This window comes from Lissotriton vulgaris, chromosome 10 (genome assembly GCF_964263255.1).
Source record: "Lissotriton vulgaris chromosome 10, aLisVul1.2, whole genome shotgun sequence".
Classification (NCBI taxonomy): domain Eukaryota; kingdom Metazoa; phylum Chordata; class Amphibia; order Caudata; family Salamandridae; genus Lissotriton; species Lissotriton vulgaris.
Window position 1 is genome coordinate 417,217,333 of NC_141698.1, and position 22,219 is coordinate 417,239,551.

The following is a 22,219-nucleotide window of genomic DNA, read 5'->3' on the forward strand; positions in this document are numbered from 1 at the left end:
AAACCAAATACCCGTTACAACTCCCACCACCTTGCACCCCTGCGGAATTTCAAATAACCACCCCAATTTGCAGTGTGCCTGTCGCCCTTATATCAAACAAGTCTACAAAAAGAAACCCCCTAGGAGGAGGAGAGTCAACCTATCGCCCCGCCACTCCCAGACATGACACATTAAATCCTACATCCAATGTCCTCGAACCATTGCAGTATGCTCAGTAAAGTTCGGTGGCCGGATACCATGTTTCTATTCCTGTTCCATCGGGCCGCCCTCCGCTCCTCTAGAATGTTCCTCCCGGTCACATTGACGTGGTAGAGTATCAAGCCACTCTCCCGCATTCTCTGGTCGATCAAAGAAATATGTACGTTCCTTGTATTCCACACGAAGTCTAGCCGGGAATAACATTACGTATTTCAGTTCCATGTCTCTCAATCGTCTTTTGATGCCCAGAAATCCAAGTCTCTGTTTTTGGACTGCCTGTGTAAAATCCGGGTAGAAACTTACAGTGGTGTTTTCATATTTTGTAGGTCCATTCAGCCATGAGGCCTGCAGGATAGCGTCTCTATCTCGGAAATTAAAAATTCTGGCGATGAGAGGTCTCGGTGGGGCACCCACCTTTGGTTTACCTGCCGGAACTCTGTGAGCTCGCTCAACTGAGAAGAACTTGATCTTCCACAAACAGATCGGCAGCCGGATCTTCTGACTTTTCCGGGACCCCAATAATGCGTACGTTGTTACGCTGGGCCCTACTTTCAAAGTCTTCCAACCGGCGAGCAAAAAGATCATTTGAGGTCCGTAAGTTGCGAACCTCGGTCTGCAAGTCAGATACGTCACCCGCTAGGCTGGCAGTTTTCAGATCTAAAGATTTGACCTTTTCGTTAGTTTTTGATAAGTCCGTACGGATCAAATTCACATCGATCGAAACTGTGTCCAGCTTGTGGGCGAGAATCTCAAATTACTGGCCGATGGACGCCTTCATACTATCAATGGCGCCCATGACGTCTTGCAAAGTCAATTCCGCCAATGAGGAGGGATCCTCCCTAGAACCATCAAGTGATCTGCTCGGTCCACCAGGGGATCCTTTAGAGTGGGCATACCGGTCCATATTGTTTGCTTGGGTATAGGTACCCCGCCGAGTTGTCTTAGATTTTGTCTTGTCGCCATCAGGTTTGGTCGCCATTGCAGACAAGATGGCCTTCCACAGTATGTTCACTCGGGAGAAATGGCTGCGATCAAAGCATCTGCAGCGACCAGAGGCCACAGTCCGTTAGGGCCCTTTATCCAATGTCAGGATAACTCCTTATGATTGTCAAGCCGTCAAAAAAGGGGCCTCCGCTGGTATCAGGCTGCACTTTCAGAGAGGGTCTGTACAGAGCCACGAAAAAACGAAAGTGAAAGTACAAGTCTGTGGTGCCCCAGGCCGCTGTTGTTCAACTACTGCCCGGATGGCATGTCAACTCGAGCTCCGGGCATCTCCGAGGGGCAGGCCGCAACCTTCAAATCGATGTTATTCCGGTTCCCGGAGTCCGTTTCAAATTTGGACATCGATGTCCGCCTCAGCTATGGTTCGTCTTCAATTACCCGTCGATTTAGTCAGGATAATTTTCAGGATAGATGCGGGAGGTAGCGAGGGTATCGGGAGCCCTGTGCTCACGCGACCATCTTGGTTTGCGTGCAAAGCTCCTCCCCCCTCAATGGGTACTTTAAATAAATACTTAACAGGTGCCCTACAAGTGAAAGGCTGAGATTATGTAAACTGGTTCTAAGAAATAACCCCCAAAAATACTCGAATTTCAGGTAAGTCTTGAATCTGCCATTGGATAGAAATGGTCCCATTTTGAGACTGCTGCTGAGAATTTGAGATTGAGGTAAGAGAAATGCACACAGGTCAAGTAGGAATTAGGATTCTGTGATTTCTTAACCACATCAATGCTACAGCAATTCTCCCTCTGTGCTGAGAGCCTTTGAATCCCATGGTTCATGACAAGCTCAGCTCGTCATGAGCACACAAGCAGTGTACTGCATGACGAGCTGAGCTCGTCATGAGCATGGAAGGGGTTAAATAGATGCAGAATGTTACTAGTTTTAATATGCAACCTGCATGCAAGTGGTGATCTAAATTCAGGAATTATGGAGCACGGTGCTCAGTTCAAATATTGAGTTTGCTGTAAAACTTGGCTATAAATTAACTGAATGTTAGAGTATTATATTTAACATTTGAATACTAAACGTGTCTCAAAGTAGCAGGGAGAGAGAGTAGGATCAGAGCACTAGGATAACCTTGTGCCCTAGTTCTTAGTCACTAAGGTGTCTGAGTAAAAGGATGTAACAAGGAGATCTTCCGAGTTTGTTAACTAGCAACACTTTGGGAGGAGATGGTCATGCAGCCAGGTGTGGGTTTAACCCGCTCGAGAAGAGGCCATTATGACCAGCATTGCTGTATTAATATTGCAATGTGGTATAAAGAGGGCTGGACAGGTGGTCTAGTTACCCCATACATTCCTAATGGGCTAAGAAATAGGCCATCATTTTATTTGAATAGAAGTGAATTGTAAATAGCAAATGGGTAAGTTGATCGATCAGTAATGTTGTTCGATCGAGCCTGAATAGGTTAATTTTCAGAGTGTATATACAGATGTGTTGTCTACTCTAGTGTGAACAATCCTAATCACAGTACTTTCCATCTCCTTCATATAGAAGATGCCATTGATGAGAAAATTAGAGAGCAGAAGACTGAATTAACAAAGAGAATAAAGTTAGAAGGTAAGTTTTGAGAGACTTTAAACACCAATGTCTTTGTTTTGTTTTGTTTTTGATGTGCTTTTTTAAAGTTGGCATAACTTTTAAGTCTTTGCCTCATGCATAAATACTGCTTTCTGTTCCATTAATATTAACTGCACCATAATATTGGGCTGAACCACTACTATTAAGATACTGGAGATGTATAGAGCTTCAGTGTTCCTCAGCCTGTAGACAACACCTTTTCTATTGGATTAAGGTGAACTAGATGCAGCTCTGACAGTGCCCCTCCATTTTGAACAGCAGCAGGCAATTACTCCTGTACCAGGATCTTCCCCCAGCCTGGGAGTCTGTATATCATGTAAAAAGGCCCGATTATCTTCCACTGTGGCCGTAGCCACTGGCGTGTATACCGATTCGTAGTGACGTGCTAGTTCGTCTGCAATCTGCTGTGGGCCCTGTACCAGTGTGTCTTCCTGCGTACGTATTTGTGCTATCCAATTTTTTTCCTTTTCTTTCTTTCCTAATCATGCCAGTAGTTTCCCTGCATTGTCTCCCTGCCCGTAAATAGTATGCTGGGTTTTTGTAAGTCTGTCAGCGACCTTCTCTCGTGTGTATGCCCTGTATTCCTCCTGTGCTAGCTTCAATGCATGTGCCGTGTCTTCAGTAGTATCTATTGTATGTGCTCTCTCTGCCCTGTCTACTGCTTCCTCGAGGTCTCCTATATATTTCTGCTGATCTCTCTTTTTGCCTGTAAATGCCGAAATACCCTCGCCCTGCAAGACCGCTTTATATGCCTCCCACAGTGTCGATGGTGACGTGACCGAATGCTCGTTTTCCTCAAAATAGTGCTTGGTTGTCTGGAGTAATGCTTTCCGAATCGTCTTATCTTGTAAATAGCCTGGTTTAATGGGGAAGAGTCGCCGATCCTGTAGGTTTGACGACGTGTATGTGACGCTGCCTGGGGAATGATCAGAGATACTCCTCGGGTGGTGTTGTACTTCTGTCATGCCCAATATCCCAGTGGCTAGAGTGAAGACATAGTCAAGTCTAGAGAGATTATTATGGGCCCGCGAGTGTTACGTAAACTGTTTATCTGTTGGGTATCTAGTTCTCCACACATCCCCAAGACCCATCGCTTCCACAAAGTCCCTTAATCTTCGTGTCTCCCGCTGGCCTCCCTCGCAGGTTGTCTATCAAAGTCTGCGTTGAAATCTCCCCCCATAATCAATTCTCCCTCAGGGAGGGCGAGAAGGAACTTCCCCAAATCTGCCAATGTATCCTGGTGCAGCGTCGGTGGGACATACACCGAGACCATATTATATTTCTTGCCATCCCATTGACCCGATATAGTAGCAACCTTACATAGTCATCATTATAAGTGTGGGACACCACCATTGGAAAACGCTTGTTCACTAAAACACCAACTCCCCTGGACCCTGAGGAGAATTCTGCATGTGCCGCCATGTGGAGCCCCCATCTATTCAGTGCCTTGACCGCTGTACCCTGCATATGTGTCTCCTGAATCAGTGCTCATCAGTTGTATTTCGCTGCCTCCCCACTGTCACTGGCCCTCACCGGGTCTTGTCACCGGCCTCAGAGGCCCTTCCTGTGTATATCGCCCCCGTTTCACCTTTTGGGCCACACCAGCACTGAAGGCGTCGCACTGCCTTGGGCGTCCCTCTGTCACCTGCGCTGTAGTTTAACCCCCCGGGTGTTCCTCCGGCTCCCTCGCTGTGCTCCGTCCAGACACTCTGCTCTGATGTCGCACTATTTATCTTGCGGTACAAAAGGGGGTGGTGATGGACGGAGCATCTGAATCAATCAAACACTCGCACCCAGTCAAAAGATCTGGGTTTAATCCATCACCGTTCTTTAGCCCACTCTGCCACCCCAGTTCAGACATGGCTATATGCAAATCAGTCTGACCCTGTGCTTCATGGGAACAGTCCAGCTAGAACCGTCTATCACCAACCCCTTTTATACCGCACTATTTATCTTGGCCCGGGGGGGTCCGCTTCGAGCCGCCGCAATTGTGCCAGCTGTAAAAAGTACTTGCGATCGGCAACAATCCAGCCCGGCTCCTTGAAACAGGAGCGGGTCGCCGCCCTGCCGTCCGTCCGGCCGCCGTGCGTGCTCCGACGTGCGGCCCTGGCTTTCACTGTGGGTCCTGGCTTCGTTTATGGATGTTAGGCCTCAGCTCTACCCCTTCTCCTTTCCCAGTTCTGGGGACACTGCGCTCCTTACCGGATCACATTTTCAGGTAGCGGGACACACACTGTCGCTGTTCCTACGCTCTGAGCACTTCAGGTCGCAGGATTAATTCAGGATTTGTGGGTCAAGGCTGTCTGGTATCGGGAGCCTCTCTAGGGTGCGGCTATCTTGAGTCGGTCGCCAGCCACGCCCCAGAAATTGTGTTTCTTTAACACACAGATAATTGTCCAGAGGAGAGACTTCAGACAAATACAAAAATCTATTTAAATCTCCTTAGTACCTGAATATGTTTTGACACACATCTAATTACTGCTCAGCTTTTTTCACTCTTGTATTATCACTGTATTACCAAAATTTAGTCACAAATCATTAATGTTTTAACACCAAATCTGATTTGATGGTAACCATTCGCAAATGGGATGGGGGACCCAAGTGACCCCTTCCCCTTTGTGAATGTAAACAAAAACCTATTTTAGAAGCAGGCAATGGTCCAAGAGATCCTGCATGGTCCTAAAAGAGTTTGTAAAATTCTTCTTCTTTTTTTTATTTTTTATAAACGCATCCTGTTTTCCTTACCGGAAAACGGGCTACATTTAAAAACAAAAACAAAAAAAACTATACTTTATTAAAATGTAAAAACAGACATGGTGGTTTGCTGACCACAGCAAACTACCATTCTTGTGACTTTTACAAATCATAGTGGGTCTCAATTTTCGACCTATCTTATGCATATTAACAAAGTAGTTCAAATTGTGACCCGCCACAACATATCGTTATTTTGCGAAGTAGCCTTTTAATTCATAGGTAGTTCACAAAATACTGAATCCCTTTTAATAGATTCCTAATAAGAAACTAAAAATCGTTATTTTGTGCTATTTACTATTTCTTATTGGGGATCTTTGTACAGCAGACCTTTAGCTACTAGCTAGGTGGTGCTGCCCAATTCGAAAAACTTCTGCAGATTGCAAATTCTGACAACCTCTCTGTGGGGCTGGCCTCAGACGTTTTCCATCTTTATTTAAAACAGTCCAGGGACACAAGTTTTTTTAGGCTTATGGTATCATTAATATCTGTTCATTAGTTGCCTGTTGCTAATGTCTGAAGGGTGGCACCATTGCTTATATGAACTGGACACCAGGCTTCAAATCACAGTAATTTGGTAGTTTTCCCAGTTCATTCAATTGAAGAATGCCTACATTACAATCATTAGAATGTTTACAATTGTTCAGTGAAAGCCCATGACTGAATATATTATGTTTTTCTTGTAAGATGGAGCCATGTGGTGATCATCATGGCTCACAATGAGAGCATGGGAAGGGTTCTGAACCACACTGTAGTGGAGCCAGGATGGCTTGCCTCTGGATGCTGACAGTCTTTGGCACACCAGCAGCAAATACCTAAAATATACACTGACAACGTAATGTGTCAATCAACTCTTCTCTTACTTTTTCAGACTCTGATGATTTTTCTGGAGTCCCCACCTCTTCCTCCGGTGAGTTGTTTTCTTATTCGTTTATTACCTGCTCTCTCATCCTTTCATTCCATTTTGCTATCTTTAATTGTGCACTTATCCTATGTTTTCATCGTTCTCCTATGGGTGTCAGTGTAGACAGTGCCTATGTCACGATGTAGTGCAAAACTATGGTCAACACGATAAACCCTCTGACACTTGGCTAACTAATCTATATATAAAATGGTTCCCTTCAGTACTGATTTAGCCTGTAGACGGTTTAGCACAATAAAGGGTGAACCAATATTGGCAAAGTAATTGGAAAATTCCTTTTTAACAATCATTTAAAAAAAGTTTCACTTGTGTGTCAACAATATTCGAATTGTCATGAACACAGTCAGTTGAGTCGTAGCTAGACATTTTATTGACATCAAATACACAATGTATTTCTTTGGAAATGTTAACTGTTACTCTGTTACATTCACATAGCTGTCTTAGTTACACAGAAAATGCAGGTGCATAACGTGCAGTGATTCCACAACATCCTAAAATGACAAATCCCATTGTAAACATTCACCTGAGGTATATGCATTTTTCTCAAGTGTCCATAAATGCACCCTGAGGTAGTTCAATTCATAAAGTCCGAGACCCTCACTTTTCTTAAAGGCCCAAGTCTTATTTAGTGAATCGAGTCAATTCATCAATTAAATGAACTTAAATGAACTTCACGAAGCATGAAAACTATGATCCATTTTGGTCTGACACTTTAAGGCCTCATTAGTAAAGTGTTACAGTGGACCATCCAAAAACGGCCTGGGTGAAAGGGTAAAAACAGTGTCATGTATTGTTAGTGACCTCACACCACCGTCTCACTGTGAGGGAGATGTGAGTAATCGTGAGTGTCAAAAAGGAGCTGCATTAACAGAAGCTCGTGGCCATCGAGTGCGGTGCAGACTGGGCTGCAAGAATCGTACTGGCCTCATTCAGCCAGGTCTGTGTGTAAAAAGCGACTTTGAACATCTGCAGACTGCTCTCATCAGGCGCCGACTACCGCAACAGGCTGGGCTCAGCTGACTGCATTGATTTGTAAAGAACCGAAACCCGCCGCGGCTGCCTCAGAGGTGGTACTATTTCAATTGGCCTGCAGTTCATTTCTGCTCGTAGCAGTGAGTTTTGAGAAAACCATTGAATCCGGGAGTGGCGCCTCCCTTGTAATGTTGCTTTTCAGCAACTAGCAGTTCCCCACCCACCAACCCCCGTTAATGCCAATAACACCTTTTGGTGGCAGCGGGTGGCATTATCTGCAGAGGATCACATTTAGCACTGACTGTTCTTTCTATCTTGAATGGGCACTCGCCGCCAGCGTTAGAGTTTCCAGTCCAGGGAGGACCTGGCCTGGCAGTTCGGGCTGGACTGTTCCCATTAGGCGCAGGGTCAAGACTGATTTGCATATGGTTGGGTCCAAACTGGAATGCACGGTGAGCAAAAAACGATGGATTTAGGCCCAGATCTCTGTACTGGGGTGAATGTATGACATTGATCTGCATTCTGTCCATCAATCGGTGTTTTTGCATTTGTCACCCCGAGTGGGACGGGTATGCTCAGACGTGAGTCCCGTGCTCTCCATGCCACTGGAATCAAGCTATCCTGGCTGATAAGGGCTGAAAGCCCAAAACTGGTCCTAGGATGCTTGTTTCCAGGCCAGGGAGGACCTGGCCTGGCAGTTCGTGCTGGACTGATCCCATTGGGCGCAGGGTCAAGACTGATTTGCATATGGCTGGGTCCAAACTCGACTCGCATGGTGAGCAAAACAACGATGGATTTAGGCCCAGATCTCTGTACTGTGGTGAATGTATGACATTGTTCTGCATTCTGTCCATCCATTGTTCTTTTTGGAGTGGGGCCACAGGCACATTTTGTTGGTGCACTTAGACAGACTCTGTCTCACTGTAACGCTGCTGGGTGCATAACCCCCCGCACTTGGCCCACTAAGTCCATACACACACACACACACATGTACATTTCCATGTATATATTGCACCAAACAGATTACCCAAGACGTGATTAGTTTTAGTTGTGGAAAAACATGGGCTCAATTTGTTAATTTCATATGCATGCTCACCTAACCCACGTTATAAATCAAGATGACAAGCTCTCAAACAGTTAATGTCATAAATCAGGGAGGCGCAAAACATCATTTGTCACCACATGGCCATAAATCATTCCAAAATGACAGGGCATAAATCATGCATTGTTCCTAGATCATGAATCAATGTTGTCACGTTGCCATCCTGTCATCTGCTTGTCATCCTTTCTGGCTGAGGCAATCGTTGTTGTGTAGTTCCTATAAACTATATGGGATCGGGGTGTTTAGACCAAGTAGACTGTGGGAATGGTGTCCAGACTGATTCCAGACACCGCCACCGGGTATGTTAGCCTGTATTCCAGCTAGCTCATAGTCCAACTCAAACTCCTCTTACTAAGGAGAGAATAGTTCTTGGCAACTATTGCACATGACCACTCTGTCCCATCAGAGATCGTGGAAACAGTACCGTGCTTTTCACTCAGTCACCCGTGTTCACTTTGTCTCAGAGAGATACACAGAATAAACGGTGGGGACGTTTTTAATAAGCATTTATTGAACCAGCGTCATTCTAGTGTAAAATAGGTGTGCTGAAACAACCCTAAGACAGAAACAGACATCATTGATTGTAAGCACCATCAGAGTAAAAAGCTGGTAGATTTCTACCATAATAATAACACAATGAATACAGGTAGGTATAAAAATACATGACAGTAATAATGCGTACTCCTACGATGCGACCCTAACTAGATGTACCTAACTGTACCTAGCATGTATGTAGTTGTAGAGCCAAGAATCCCTCTAGGATAAAGTCAACCCCTTTACTTGAAGTGAGAGACTGTGGGACCCCGTCTTGGTCTTGAGATGGAAACCCCGCGAGGTGGAGTGTCTGCGTGCAGGAACCTCAGCGTCTCGCGTCAGTGTGTCAGCATGGACGTCCTTTTTTCCTCTTCCTGTCTCAGCACAGATATGGCGTGTGTTTATATACCCAAAGTGTTATCTTCAGGGGATCTACCTTGCTGTGTCATGTCGGACTTAGGATGATGGAAGGAATGACCCTTATACATAGTTATTATGCAGGAGATGGTAGTCCTGCTGAGTTTACAAGAATCCTCATGCATAATGAATGAGGCAAGTTTTCAGGGAAAACCCCACGTCCTGTAAGCAGTAACATAACTAGGTAAAAGGCCAGTCCCAAGAACCGTTATGTAGTGTAATGGCAGGGGAAATATAGGTGAAAGGTTTGGTTGCTACCTGAGCCTATATTGGGGTACCTGTATGAAACATAACATCATACACGCCGCTTAAGGGGTCAATATGTTTTTTGTTAGTTTAACTCTCTTGTGAGGGGGGTAGCTTCTTAATGCTGCTTAGTCCCAACTCGCTACCTAGTCTGTGTTTTTTTTGCCCTGCTGTAAGTCTGGGGGGTGTTGGCTGCAAGGGCTTTGCTCTGCTTTCTCCCCCTGTCGGGCCCACTCACCCTGCCTTAAGACATCCCCCTGTTGAGTGGCTTTTTTTTGGGCACAAGCCTAACCAGATGAGCCACCTTTCCAAAAAATGCCCCTCATTTTTACTGCCAGCACATAGTGGTACTTTGGTGGGTCTTGCAGTACTGCACACTGTCCCTCCTATTTTCAGTGTAACCTGGACCGGGGGGACACTGTGACTTATAACTCGCCTGGTGACTTTGAGGGTTGCGTGGCAGTCCGACCCCCTACATTGAAGGGGTCAAACCATTACTGTGCCCTTATTGCTCATTGGCTGTGCTCTAAACCTGGTGTGTTTTGGCCTAGTCAATGGGTCAGTGGGGCTATTTCCCCTTTGATTTGACTGTCGGGCTGCCACCAAAACCAGACAAAACCTTTCTTACGGGCCCACAGCAGCTGTTATGGCGCCGGCTCTCTATGCCCCCTTCAGGGTGGCCTCTGCAATAACCCCGCACTTGGTTGACTCTAGAACACACACCCACATGTACATTTTCATGTATAAATTGCATCAGAGTAACCAAGACATGATTACGTTTAGTTGTGGCAAAATATAAGCGTAATTTATTAATTTTGCATGCATGAACACCTAATCCAAGATATAAATCAATATGACAAGCTGTCAGTTAGTGTCATATTTTATGGAGGTGCAAAACATTATTTGTCACAAGGTCATAAATCATTCCAAAATGACAGGTCCTAAATCATGCATTGTTGCTAAATTAGTGTTGTCACATCACCATTCAGTTATGTCATCCTCTTGTCCTCCTTTTTGGCACCTTTTACTGCTCAGGCAATCATTAATGCTACTTAAGGGATCAATAGGTTTCTTGTTGGATTAACTCTCTTTGGAGGGGGTAACCCTCTAGTGTTGCTTAGGCCGAACTCGCTACCTAGTCTCCGTGTTTTTGTGCCCTGCCGTCTGTCTGGCGGGTCTGGACTGCGAGGGCAGTGCTCTGCTTACTCTCCCTGTTCGCCCCAATCAGTCTGTCTTAAGGCATCTCCAGGTGAGTGCCCTTTCTTTTGGCACACCGCCTTACCAGGTGAGCCACCTTACCAACAAATGTCCCCCATTTGTACCGCCATGCTGCTAGTGAGGTCACATCTCTAGCAGCTCCCTCCTTTTATAGTCCAGTGGGGACAATGGCGTGCTCTCGTTTAGTTCAACTCTCTCTTTCTTTTTCTTTTTTTTTGTTTGGTTTGCATGCATCTTGCCAAGACCTTGGCCGCCTACAGATTGGCCCTAAACACACTCATCCCCTCCTCTGACAGGTGCACTCCATCGGGCGCGTACACCTCCCGGCGTCTCTGATGGATCAGCCGCTGCTGTATCCTCTCCAGGCCTTTTGGCTTTTCAAAAGTTGTTCACTGCAATATTCAGCTTCCTCCTGGAGTTGTCCCAGCACTGTTGGAGATGCCCCCCTCCCCTGCCATGTGAGCCCGGGGATAATTTCTGACCAGATTATGATTGATCTGCAGAAAGCCCTTCCTGCCAAACTGGGCTAGGTCCTTGTTCCCTAGGTAAATGATCAAGACCTCCAGGTACCTGAGGGATGATGCGCACAAATATCACGCGTTGCAGAATTTTGCCCCCATCCCATCCCTGGGTAGCCCCACCTTCTGATATCCGTGGCTTTTAGCCAATCGGCTGAGCTGCCAGCAGATTTTAGTTACAATATAAATTATTTGTGGGTGGTACCATACTAATTTTAGGAATTGTGGAGTGTTCTAAGGTGATTTTACCCCGTGAAAAGGCCTTCTGCTGGTATTTCATGAATCATGTTTGAGAGAAAACTCTTTTTCTTATGTTTTTCCCATAGAGGTCATGAAAGGTGCTCCATGAGCTAAAATGACAGCATATTTTCTGTAAATTAAGACTATCTTTCTCAGCTGTATGAGAAAAAAAAATTCCTAGCTATCGAGAAGGAAACTTTAAATTCTATTAAGGACAAGGAGGCGAAGATTATGCATTTTATTCTAGACTTCATTAAATCATCAGCCTTCAACCAGCACAAGTAAGAAAAAACATTAAAGACTACAACTCCCATGAAACGCTGGGGATGAGTCGCAATAGCAACTGTAGTCCAATCATAACACAGTCCGATCTATATAAATGTGTGATGTGCCTTCCTGTTCACCATCTTCGCTGGAGGAAGTTTACCTTGAATGCCTGTCCTGTTAGAATTTCTGATTATTACCTACAAAAAGGAGAGGTAACCCACATTATCCAATCCTTTATAAGGGTTTACACAAATGTTTGTCATGTGTATAATTCAGTAACATTGAATCTTTTGCAGCATGAATGAGAACATCAAAACCAAGCTCAATAGATATCCATTTACATACTTAAATCAATTATTAACTTTACTTACTGGTAGCGAAGTATAATAGGGAGGGCCAAGAGATTGTTCGGTGATGTCTCTGGGCGGGATAATCCTCACTTCCTTGTCCTTAATAGAATTGAAACTTTCCTTCTTGTTAGCTAGCATTTCTTTTATTCTATGCCCGATCTGGAGGTGAGGACTATGCATTTTAAAAGCATGCTTACCAACATACCTGCGGCCTCAAAAATGGGTTTGAAATAAAACTTCTTAAAGGTCGACTTGGATGACCAGTCCGTTGCACTTATAATGTCCTCCAGACTGCCACCTACCTGGATGACCTCAGACGCCCTGACCTCCCTTGTGGAATGACCCCCAAAATATCCATACCGGCTTCCGCTATGATCCATCGTACCCACATGGCTATGGAAGTTGAGGATACCGCCTTAAATGATTTCTGCATGGCAATCCCAAATTGCCTCTCACCTGCCGGTCTGCTGTCATATACTCTTATCCCCTAATGCATCTTACCACACATAACTTAGGGTTCTCTGAAAATGCAGAGTAAGATACTGAGACTTAGTTCTCCTAGATATGGTAAACGTGACCCTTTCTGGTGTGAAAACTCTAGCTGAAATATCAAGTGCCCTTACATCCGACAATCTCTTGCATGATATTAGACATAAAGGGATGGTAAGCTTTGCAAAAAGTTATTTTCGGGAGAAGTACTTATTAGTCTCCCCTTGCGAAGCTCCATTGTTGCGTCTCTGCCCCGCACCTCTCTGGTTCAGGTCGGTGTTCGAGGTCCTCCTCCAGTCGCAGGCTCCTGCCTTTGCCTCATTCCTAGTGGTCCAGCTGTGCCAGCCTTTCTGTTTGTTTTTCAGTTTTTTAGGTCTTGCCAAGTCAGTGCATGCACTGTCTGGTTGAGAGATGCTGTATACACTATAGTGGGGGAAGCTCCACCCACTTTCCGCCCATCTTTTAGATTGGCTCTAATCATAAATTCTGCATTGTGATTGGTGTTTGGCTTGTTAGTCCCGCCTCCTGACGCCTATGTCGTCATTTTGCTCTTTCCGAGGCTATCAGCCCCTTTACTCGAACACTATTTGCTGCCCTGTGTGTCCCCCCTGCCCCTCTCTCAGTTCGCAGATTTTTCGCTCCCCCCCCTCACCCCACCACTAATGTTCGTGCTTTTTTCAACATGGAAGCTGCCATTTGTAATGCAATACGTCTCACCTAAATGCGAGTTGTATTGCATTGCAAGTACTTGTTTGAAAATATTGCACAGTCACAAGCACGCCCATTTCGCGAAAAGGAAGCGCAAACACCTGAAGTGAGGTGTTTCACGCCTGAGTGTGTGCAGGGCTCCCGTGCACTGAGGAGAGCCCCGCACACTGGGCAGAGGAAGATGGAGCTTCCCTGATTGCTTCGACGTCGGAGAGGGGAATTCAGAAGCTGCTCTGATTGTGATAGAGAAGCCGAGGATGCTGCGTTGGCAGTCTGCCCAGTGTGTTACACGGTGTAGGCCACGAGCATTGCGCAGGCTCTTTTAAATGCCGCCCTGCTGTTGCGAGTTCAGCCCCATGCATCGAGTAGCTGTGTAGAAAGCCATGACCGAGGCACCGTGTGCTGTGAAGGGACAGCCCATTTCCTCAGCTACATGAGGCTGCATTTGTAACATATGTCTCTCATCTCATGTACTTCTACATAAAGACCTTTGGGCATCAAGCTCGGCGTGGAGACAGGCGTGCAGCGCCATTACACGACAGTCATCCGGCCGGATCCTTTATCCACTTGACCCAGCTCACCTTGTTTTCCACCCCCTCAAACTCTTCCAAAGTGGGATTCAAACCTAGAACCCTCCAGCAGTGCTGCAAACCTGGGCTACTTTTCCTTACAGTGTGCACACACCACTTGTGGGATGCCGTTCTTTAATTAATGTTAGGCGTGTTACCTGTGCCTTTATTAGTTGATTCTCCCCGCTACTGTTTTTATTAATTGTTTTTTAATAATTGGTTTCCCCCATCAATTTTTTTTAATAATTAGTTCCCGTCCGTTGCTGTTTTTATTTTTAAAACTTTCCAGATGATGCTATGAACACGTAGGCAAGTGCGGGTTCCGAGGCTGTCTCCGGTCAACCCGTGAGGCCCGCTTTACTTGTGGTAATATAGTGATGAAATTCGGCATAACTGTAATGGCGGCATTAATTGGGGGTCCCCGAGGTAAGGTTCAAACTTATCATGTTGGGACACGCTTTACTGTGTCTGTTAAGCTTGTCCGTTCGTGCTCTGATGAAAGGGAATGTAGCAGGAATAAGAGGGCACAGCTTTCAGCCTTTTCATTGTCCGCACTGCTCAGATGGCTGGCCTAGCTAGAAGCACTTTTGAATTCACACCTTCAATGTTGAGGCAGGCACCTTTACCCCTCTGTCAATCTCCGACCTCATGTGTAGTGCTGCTCGATGTGGAATCTATGTCAGCCGCAGTTTATGCACAAATGTCCAGTGGTTCAAGGTCCTATGCCAGGTGCTACACTGGGGTTGCTTAGTATAACTAAGAATCCTCTCTAGAGCTGTTGCTAATGTGCGATCTTCGAAATCTGAGTGCAAGCCACGTCAGTCAGGCAGCAAGCAGACCTTAGTCAGCGCTGTAGAGGTAATCTGGAGTAGGCTGCAGCCCACTTGGCGCCATTAAAAGAACAGCCCGGAGCCTCCTTCTTGCATGTGTGCACTGCTTCAGAGATTAGAACTATTACCCACTAGCTCTGTCACACATCGAGCAGATGTGCACCTGTGAACATGTAGGTCTGGATATCGAGAGAGTTAGCGCCTATTTATGTTCCCTATTGGAGAGTATCGGCGTAGGGCTCGGAGTATCGTGCACAGCTTTGCTGAGGCAATTCTGTCACGTTATGCCTCCCTGGTGGGCACCCACTGCAGCACAGATGTCAGTGGTGGCCCCAGGGGCCATAGCCCACTTTTCTCCTCCCGTCGCTAGCAGATACATGAGTAAGGCTGCCAGGCTATGCTGTCTGCACAACAAACAATGCTCGGCTGTAGCGCGCTCTCTCCAACGTTGCAGAATCGGCATTAGCTGTAAAGTTTCGGATTGCCCAGCTCTCCCATGTTGTTGCATTGCTCTCTCCTTCTTTTGCCTCATTTTTCACTGCACTACTATCAATTTCACCTCTCTCACTCTCACACAGTTTTTCTCTTTCTCAGACACCACACTTTCCCAATCAGACCTTTATAAGAAATGCTTCTTGAGTTGTTTATCAAACACATTCTCATGCACACATTTTCTCGAAAATGCACACACCCAATTTATACGCGCACACACATTACTCTTGCACATGCTTTCAGACATCTCTCTCTTCTCTCACACACTGGTTCATCCTCACAGACACACTCTCTCACTAAAGCTCTTTCACGCTCACTCTCAGCTTTCCCTATCTGATACGTTCCATCAACGGTGACCCTCGACATTTTGAACAGGTGAAAGAAAATACCTTTTTCATTGTTCATTCTCCCCTTAAATATGTTGCTTTAAGCAACCCCTAACTTTCAGAAGAATTCCATGTTAAAGAACAGTAGATGTTGCAGTGCCCAGTATAATGTGCTGCATGGCTAAATACTTACAAGGTCCCAAAGGCGAGACGGATTGCATTGAAAATGCTTGTTTGTCTATGTGTGCCTTTTGACTGTCCGTTGTCTTTTTTGGTCTGTCTGTGGCGTTTTTCTATTCTGTTCTGTTGCTGCTTTCACTGTTTGTATTTTATATTTCCTGTTTTGCCTTTGTTCCCCTTCCTGCCACTGCTGCCTCTGCGGCCCCATCTCCCCTGCGTGTTCCCGCCTCCCAACTGCTCTCCCTCCCCCGACCTCTTCTTAATGGCGGCCGCTGGCAAGCCCGTCTGGGCCTGAACCTGACCCTACAGCTACCAGGGCCAGGGACCCTGGTCCTCTGACACCCCCACCCCTACGACTCAGCAACCCTGGACACAACAACAATTGCCAGCTCTTGTTGCCGAGCATCACCCAAGGCCTATTCTCCTGCCGACACTGCTGCCGCGCCTTCACCCACCATTTGGAAAAAAGGGGACCCCTACTCCTAATGTATTCACTACTAGTAGGGAATAAATTGAACTATTTTTTGAAAAGCAAACAGTAGTGAACTCAATTAGTAAGCCAAAAAACCCAAGGAAACCACAATTAAATTATTTAAATAAATATTGTGACATGTAGACAAAATTAATTGAAACAAAACATGCTGTTTGTATACAAAATAGTTTTTTTTTAGTTTATTTAAATAGTTTTCTTCATTTTTGTTGAAAATGTCTTTTATAAAAATACATATATTCAATTAAAAGGTCAATGACATACATTTTATAATTCAATTAGATTGTGAAGACATATTGAAAAACAAGAAAGAGAAAAAGAGACACAAATGACTAGGTTGTTAGGTCGGGCTAGTGGAGTTAGCAAAGCGGTGGATGGAAACTCTACACGCGTTTCGGCTATTGCCTTCTTCAGGAGTCCGTCATTTGCAATAGGACATAAAACACAACAGTAGTGATTTGGTAGCAAACTATTTAAGATTATTTCGTGGTTTTATTCAGGTAAATTTTCCAGCGGGGGGGACAGCGCTCCCGTTACCTTGTTATCGTACTCCTTTCTCTTATTGATATCCGATTCTTGAGAGACTTGCAGGGGCACTTAGGTAAATCAGTAGATGGTAGATTTGCTTGGTATTAGGTAGCTGGTTCACAGTATTATGCGATATTTGGAAGTCTATGGAGGGTCACAACGACAGTCCGTTAAAACGTGAACCGGCTGTAATGCACGATGCAATCTTGTTCGTAGTGTCTGTAGTTAATGCAGATAATTTATTTCATCTCTTGATCGTCAGAGGACCCAGGACGCTGACAGACCTTATCGGTGTCAGACGTCGTGATATGTTATGTTATGTTATGTTATGTTAATTTTAATTTCTATAGCGCACGGCTACTCCATTGGAGTGTCCCGGCGCTTTTATTGGCAGCTCATAAGAAGAAAAACATAACACAGAGAAAATAAAAACATCCATTAACAGCAAAGGAGACATACTAGAGGGTAACAAGCCAGGTTTTAAGGCCCTTCCTGAAAGACAGCAGATTAGAGGTACAGCGTAAGGCCAATGGCAGAGTGTTCCAGAGCTGTGGTGCCCTCAGTCTAAAGGAGCGCCCCCCCCCAATGCGGGCCCTCTTTGCTCGGGGGACCACCGCAAGAAACAGGGATTCAGATCGCATAGATCGGGCCGGGCGGTAAAAGACAAGCCTACGTTGAAGATATTTTGCTCCCGAACCAAAGAGCGCCTTATGAGCCAGAGTCAAAGCCTTAATATAGATGGGGTTCTGAATGTCGTTGGTCGTGGTAGCCGAACCGACCTCCAGACCCCAACAGTTACCGCCAACCCACCGGACGCCAATGCACCCAAACCCCTGAGTTACATCCTCCTCAACGTGCGGTCCCTGTACAGACACGCAGTAGAAATCTAGGACCTCAACACCCTTTCGCCCGATGTCGCCTTCCATACAGAAACCTGGACCAACTCCAGCTCCACAACCGCCATCCCCGACGGGTACAAAATCTAGAGGAAAGACAGCCCCAACCACCCTGGAGGAGGCCTCACCATCGTCCACAAAAGCTCCCGCCGACTGACAACCTCCATCTCGAACGACTCCTCGCCCCCTATGGAGCACATCCACTTCCAAATCTAGGTCAACCCCAGAACTACTCTATGCGGAACTCTCGTCTACAGACCTCCTGGACCCCGCACCCCGTTAACTAACATCATCTCAAAGTACATTGTGCCCCACGCCCTCGCCTCCACGATCTACGTATTGCTCGGAGACCTGAATTTCCACTTGACGACCTCAGGGACCCCCAACTTCACCACCCTTCTAGACAACCTCGCGAACATCGGACTGAAGCAACTAGTCACAACTCCCACCCTCAAGGCGGGACACACCCTCGACCTCCTCTTCGCTGGAGGAATCAACATTCACTTCAGTCACACCATGCAACCCCCCTGGATGGACCACCACTGCGTTCACTTCTCCTTCTTGAAACCCCCTGCAAATAAGCCAGTGCCCCGCCCCCATGTAGAAGCTGGAGCAAGATCACCGAAGAACACCTTGCCTCTGCCCACAGCCGCACTCCCTTCCCCACCCCAACCGACACCCACTCTGCGGCCAACGAGCTCCACAAATGGATCGCCTACTGTGCCAACACGCTTGCACCCCTCGAGAAATCCGACGGACAACACACCACGAAAGTCACTGGTTCCCCACGGACCAATGAGAATCCAAGCGCTCGCGCTGACGACTCGAGAAAGCGTGGAGGGACAGCAAAAACCCGGAAGCACGCCCCGCCTTCAGGACCACCACTACAGCACAGCACCAGCTCATCAGATCTACGAAGAGAAACATCATCCAGGATGAAATCCTCTCGAACTCCTGCAACTCCAAGAAACTCTTCTACATCATACAAGAATTCACCAGACCCCCCTGCGAAACCTCTGACGCCCCTCCCTCCCAGGACTTCTGCTACAAACTCTATTCCTTCTTCCACCACAAGATCAGGATACTGTACGACAACTTCGACGAACAGAACCAAGGCCCTGACCCAACACCTTCCACCAGCAACTCCACTCAGCCAACCATCCTCGGCTGGACCCCTGTCACCACAGAAGACACTGCAAAGACCATGAGGAACATACTCTCTGGAACACCCACTGACCCCTGCCCGCCACACATCTTCCACAGGGCCGCCTCCACCATCGAACCAGAACTACGACTGACAATTAACTGCACCCTCGAAACAAGCACATTCCCCGACCATGGAAATGCGCAGAAGTCAAACCTCTCCTCAAGAAGCCTTCCGCAGACCCAACGGACCTCAAGAACTACAGGCCCATCTCCCTCCTCCCCTTCGCCTCCAAAATCACTGAGAAGATAATCAATATCCAGCTAACGAACTTCATAGAATCCAACGCATCCTCAGCACATCTCAGTCCGGGTTCTGCAGTAACCACAGCATCTGAAAGAGACACGTTAGTGATAGATTCCTTACCTTAGAATATCCCCAGGCGTCAGACTGGATCCGGAAATTTTAGCGTAGCAGTACCCTTGCGCGTCGGTAGGCGTCATCTGCGGCTCCGTGTCCGTCGTCGGCGTAATGGGCGCCATGATGACGTCGTTGGAGTACTTAGGCGGCACCTCCGTGTGCTGACGTCAGTTCTTCTTTTTTCCGCGCCAGCAGCGCAGATCCGGAAAAAGTGGTACCTTAGTCACTTTTTGACTAAACTTTTTTGAGATCTTTTTGATCATTCTCAGAGTCTTCGACTCCGATCGGTGCCGATAGGGATGCCAGGTTTCAAGCCTTGTGGGGACTGCGACCGACTGATGTCGGTCACCGACCCTCACCGTCGGTGTCTGGGCGTCGATCACGACAACAAGGCCTGCTCCGACTGTCGGGCCTTAACCTCGAAAGCTAGGCGGGAGCGGTCCTGCAAGCGGCTCGAGCTCCAGCAGTCGGCCCCGCGCCGTGAGAGGTCCCGGTCCGGACGGAGGTCGAGGGACCGGTCGCGGGGGCGGAGCCATCACAGCTCCGGGAGTCAACATCACTCCTCAGGTTCGAAGTCGTCGTCAGGTAAGCACAAGAAGTCGAAGAGACGTCATCGCTCTTCCGACTCCCCCTCGGGTGACACCGCCCACGCGGCTCCTTCGGAGTCGCGGGCGTCGCAACCTGCCCCATACCCTTCGGTCCCTGGGCAGCAAGCGACGCCGGAGGAGATCGAGCGCTTCCTCATGGCCATGAGGTCCCTCACTCCTCCGGCGGGTTCCGCGGCGTCTTCGGGCCCATCGGACCCGTCTGGGGCTCCCGTCTGGGGGTCCTAGCGGGTCGGGTGCTTCGGCCCCGACGGCAGCGGGTGCTTCGGCCCCGACGCCGCCGGCGCCTTCGGGCCCGGCGCAGCAGGGCCCCACTGGATCTGCTTCCGGATCGTCGCCGGTCGACCTGACGACCTCACCGGCGCCGGTTCCACAGGTGTCACCTCCTGCGCCGTCCTCGGGCGGCGCCGTCCCCAATACCTCCCTCGACCCGGTTCTCGAAGCCGCTCTCGACGCCGCTTGGGGAGTTATACTTCAATGAACGAGATGGGTTATGAGGAGGAGTATTGGGAGGGGTCTGAGGACCCTCTGACACGTGAGTGTCAGTCCCAGGAGGACTGGACAGGTGGATTTGGGGATGCCAGTGGTCTGGACACCTTGCCAGACACTGGTTTTGTCTGGCCTCCTAGCGTGGCTACGGAGGAGGGGGCAACATTCAGTGTGGTGTTGACGCGGGCAGCCAAGGCCTTGGGCCTTGAGCTCCCAGTCGCGGCCGTGAGGACTAATCTCCTCACTGAGGTCCTTAAACCGCAGTCAAGCTCTACCGAGCCTCTGCTGCCGTTTAATGAGGCCTTGACTGACGTTCTTTTGGGCAGTTGGTCCAGGCCCGCTACAGGTCAGCCTGTAGATAGGAACGTGGCCAGACGCCACCGCCCGGCTCTGGGCGACCCTTGTTTCCTGTCCACCCACCCCACCCCTGAGAGCCTGGTCATCCAGGCCTCTAATTCCCAGACCGCATTCCCGTCTGCTCCCCCTGATCGGGAATCCAAGAGGTATGAGAATTATGGAAAGAAAATATTCTCCTCCCTTAGTTTGGGACTGCGGTCTTCCAACACCGCATGCCTCTTGGGCCGTTACACCCGATCCCTGTGGGACACGGTCGCGGACGTGCTGCCACAATGCCCGGCGAAGGTCAAGGCTAAACTCGCCCAAGCCCTTGTGGAGGGTCGAGATGCGGCACGTTTTCCATCCGGTGTGGGCTGGATACCACCGACTCACTGGGCAGAGCGATGGCAACGACGGTGGCGATTCATCGCCACGCCTGGTTGAGGTCCGCCAACTTTTCAGCGGATGTCCAGAATACCCTGATGGACAAGCCCTTTTGATGGCCGTCGCCTCTTTGGCAACAAGGCAGACCATGCGCTTGAGCGCTTTAAGGACTCAAGGGCTACGGCCAGATCCTTGGGCCTCTCGGCCCGCGCCAGCAAACGGGTGCCTTTCGCTCCTTTCGTGGCCAAGGAAGGGGCGACCCCACACGTTCTGCCAGCCACGCACCGCAGACTAACATACAACGCGGTGGCGGCCATGGAAATCACCGTGGAGGCGGTCGGGGACAACGGCGAGGCCAGTCCACACCATCCCCCGCAGCATCCGCCTCAAAACCCTCCTAGTCCGTGCTTTCAGGCCCATGTGACGCCAGTGGGGGGCAGGGTTCGCCATCACCACTCCCACTGGCGCACTGTCACATCGGACAGGTGGGTGCTGCAAATCGTCCGAAGGGGCTACTCCCTCCCCTTCGAGACGACTCCTCAAGCCATGCCACCGCAATACCACCGCGTATCGGGGGATCATATGCGGCTTCTGCAGGAGGAAGTTACGGCCCTCTTGGCCAAGGGGGCCATCGAGCGCGTTCCTGGGCCAGAAGTAGGGTGTGGTTGCTACTCCCACTACTTTCTGGTACCCAAGAAGGGCAAAGGGGGCCTACGCCCTATCTTGGATCTACGGAACGTCAACGGCTTCCTCCGGAAGGAGAAGTTCAAAATGCTGACACTGGCTCAGGTCTTAGCTGCCCTGGACCCAGGAGACTGGATGGTAGCGTTGGACTTGCAGGACGCTTATTTCCACATCCCCGTCCTGCCGGCCCACCGGCGCTACCTGCGGTTCACGGTAGGCCACGAGCACTTTCAGTTTACCGTGCTCCCCTTCGGCCTTACCAGCGCCCCACGGGTGTTCACGAAAGTGATGGCGGTGGTCGCAGCTCATCTGCGCAGGTTAGGGGTTTCAG

At 48.3% G+C, this 22,219-nt stretch overlaps 1 protein-coding gene across 7 annotated transcripts in view; it reads left to right on the forward strand.

Annotated features, from left to right (window-relative positions):
• Window positions 1–22,219, forward strand: part of LOC147685330 (uncharacterized) — a 170,618-nt gene that overhangs the window by 70,553 nt on the left and 77,846 nt on the right. For 4 of the 7 annotated variants that reach the window (XM_086941255.1, XM_086941257.1, XM_086941253.1 and 1 more), the window contains 2 exons: window positions 2,698–2,760; window positions 6,404–6,442. In XM_086941255.1, the coding sequence (XP_086797381.1) occupies window positions 2,698–2,760; window positions 6,404–6,442 (102 nt within the window). Of the gene's footprint in view, window positions 1–2,694; window positions 2,761–6,403; window positions 6,443–22,219 lie in introns of all 7 variants that reach the window. The other 3 variants (XM_086941254.1, XM_086941252.1, XM_086941258.1) reach the window with 1 other exon arrangement.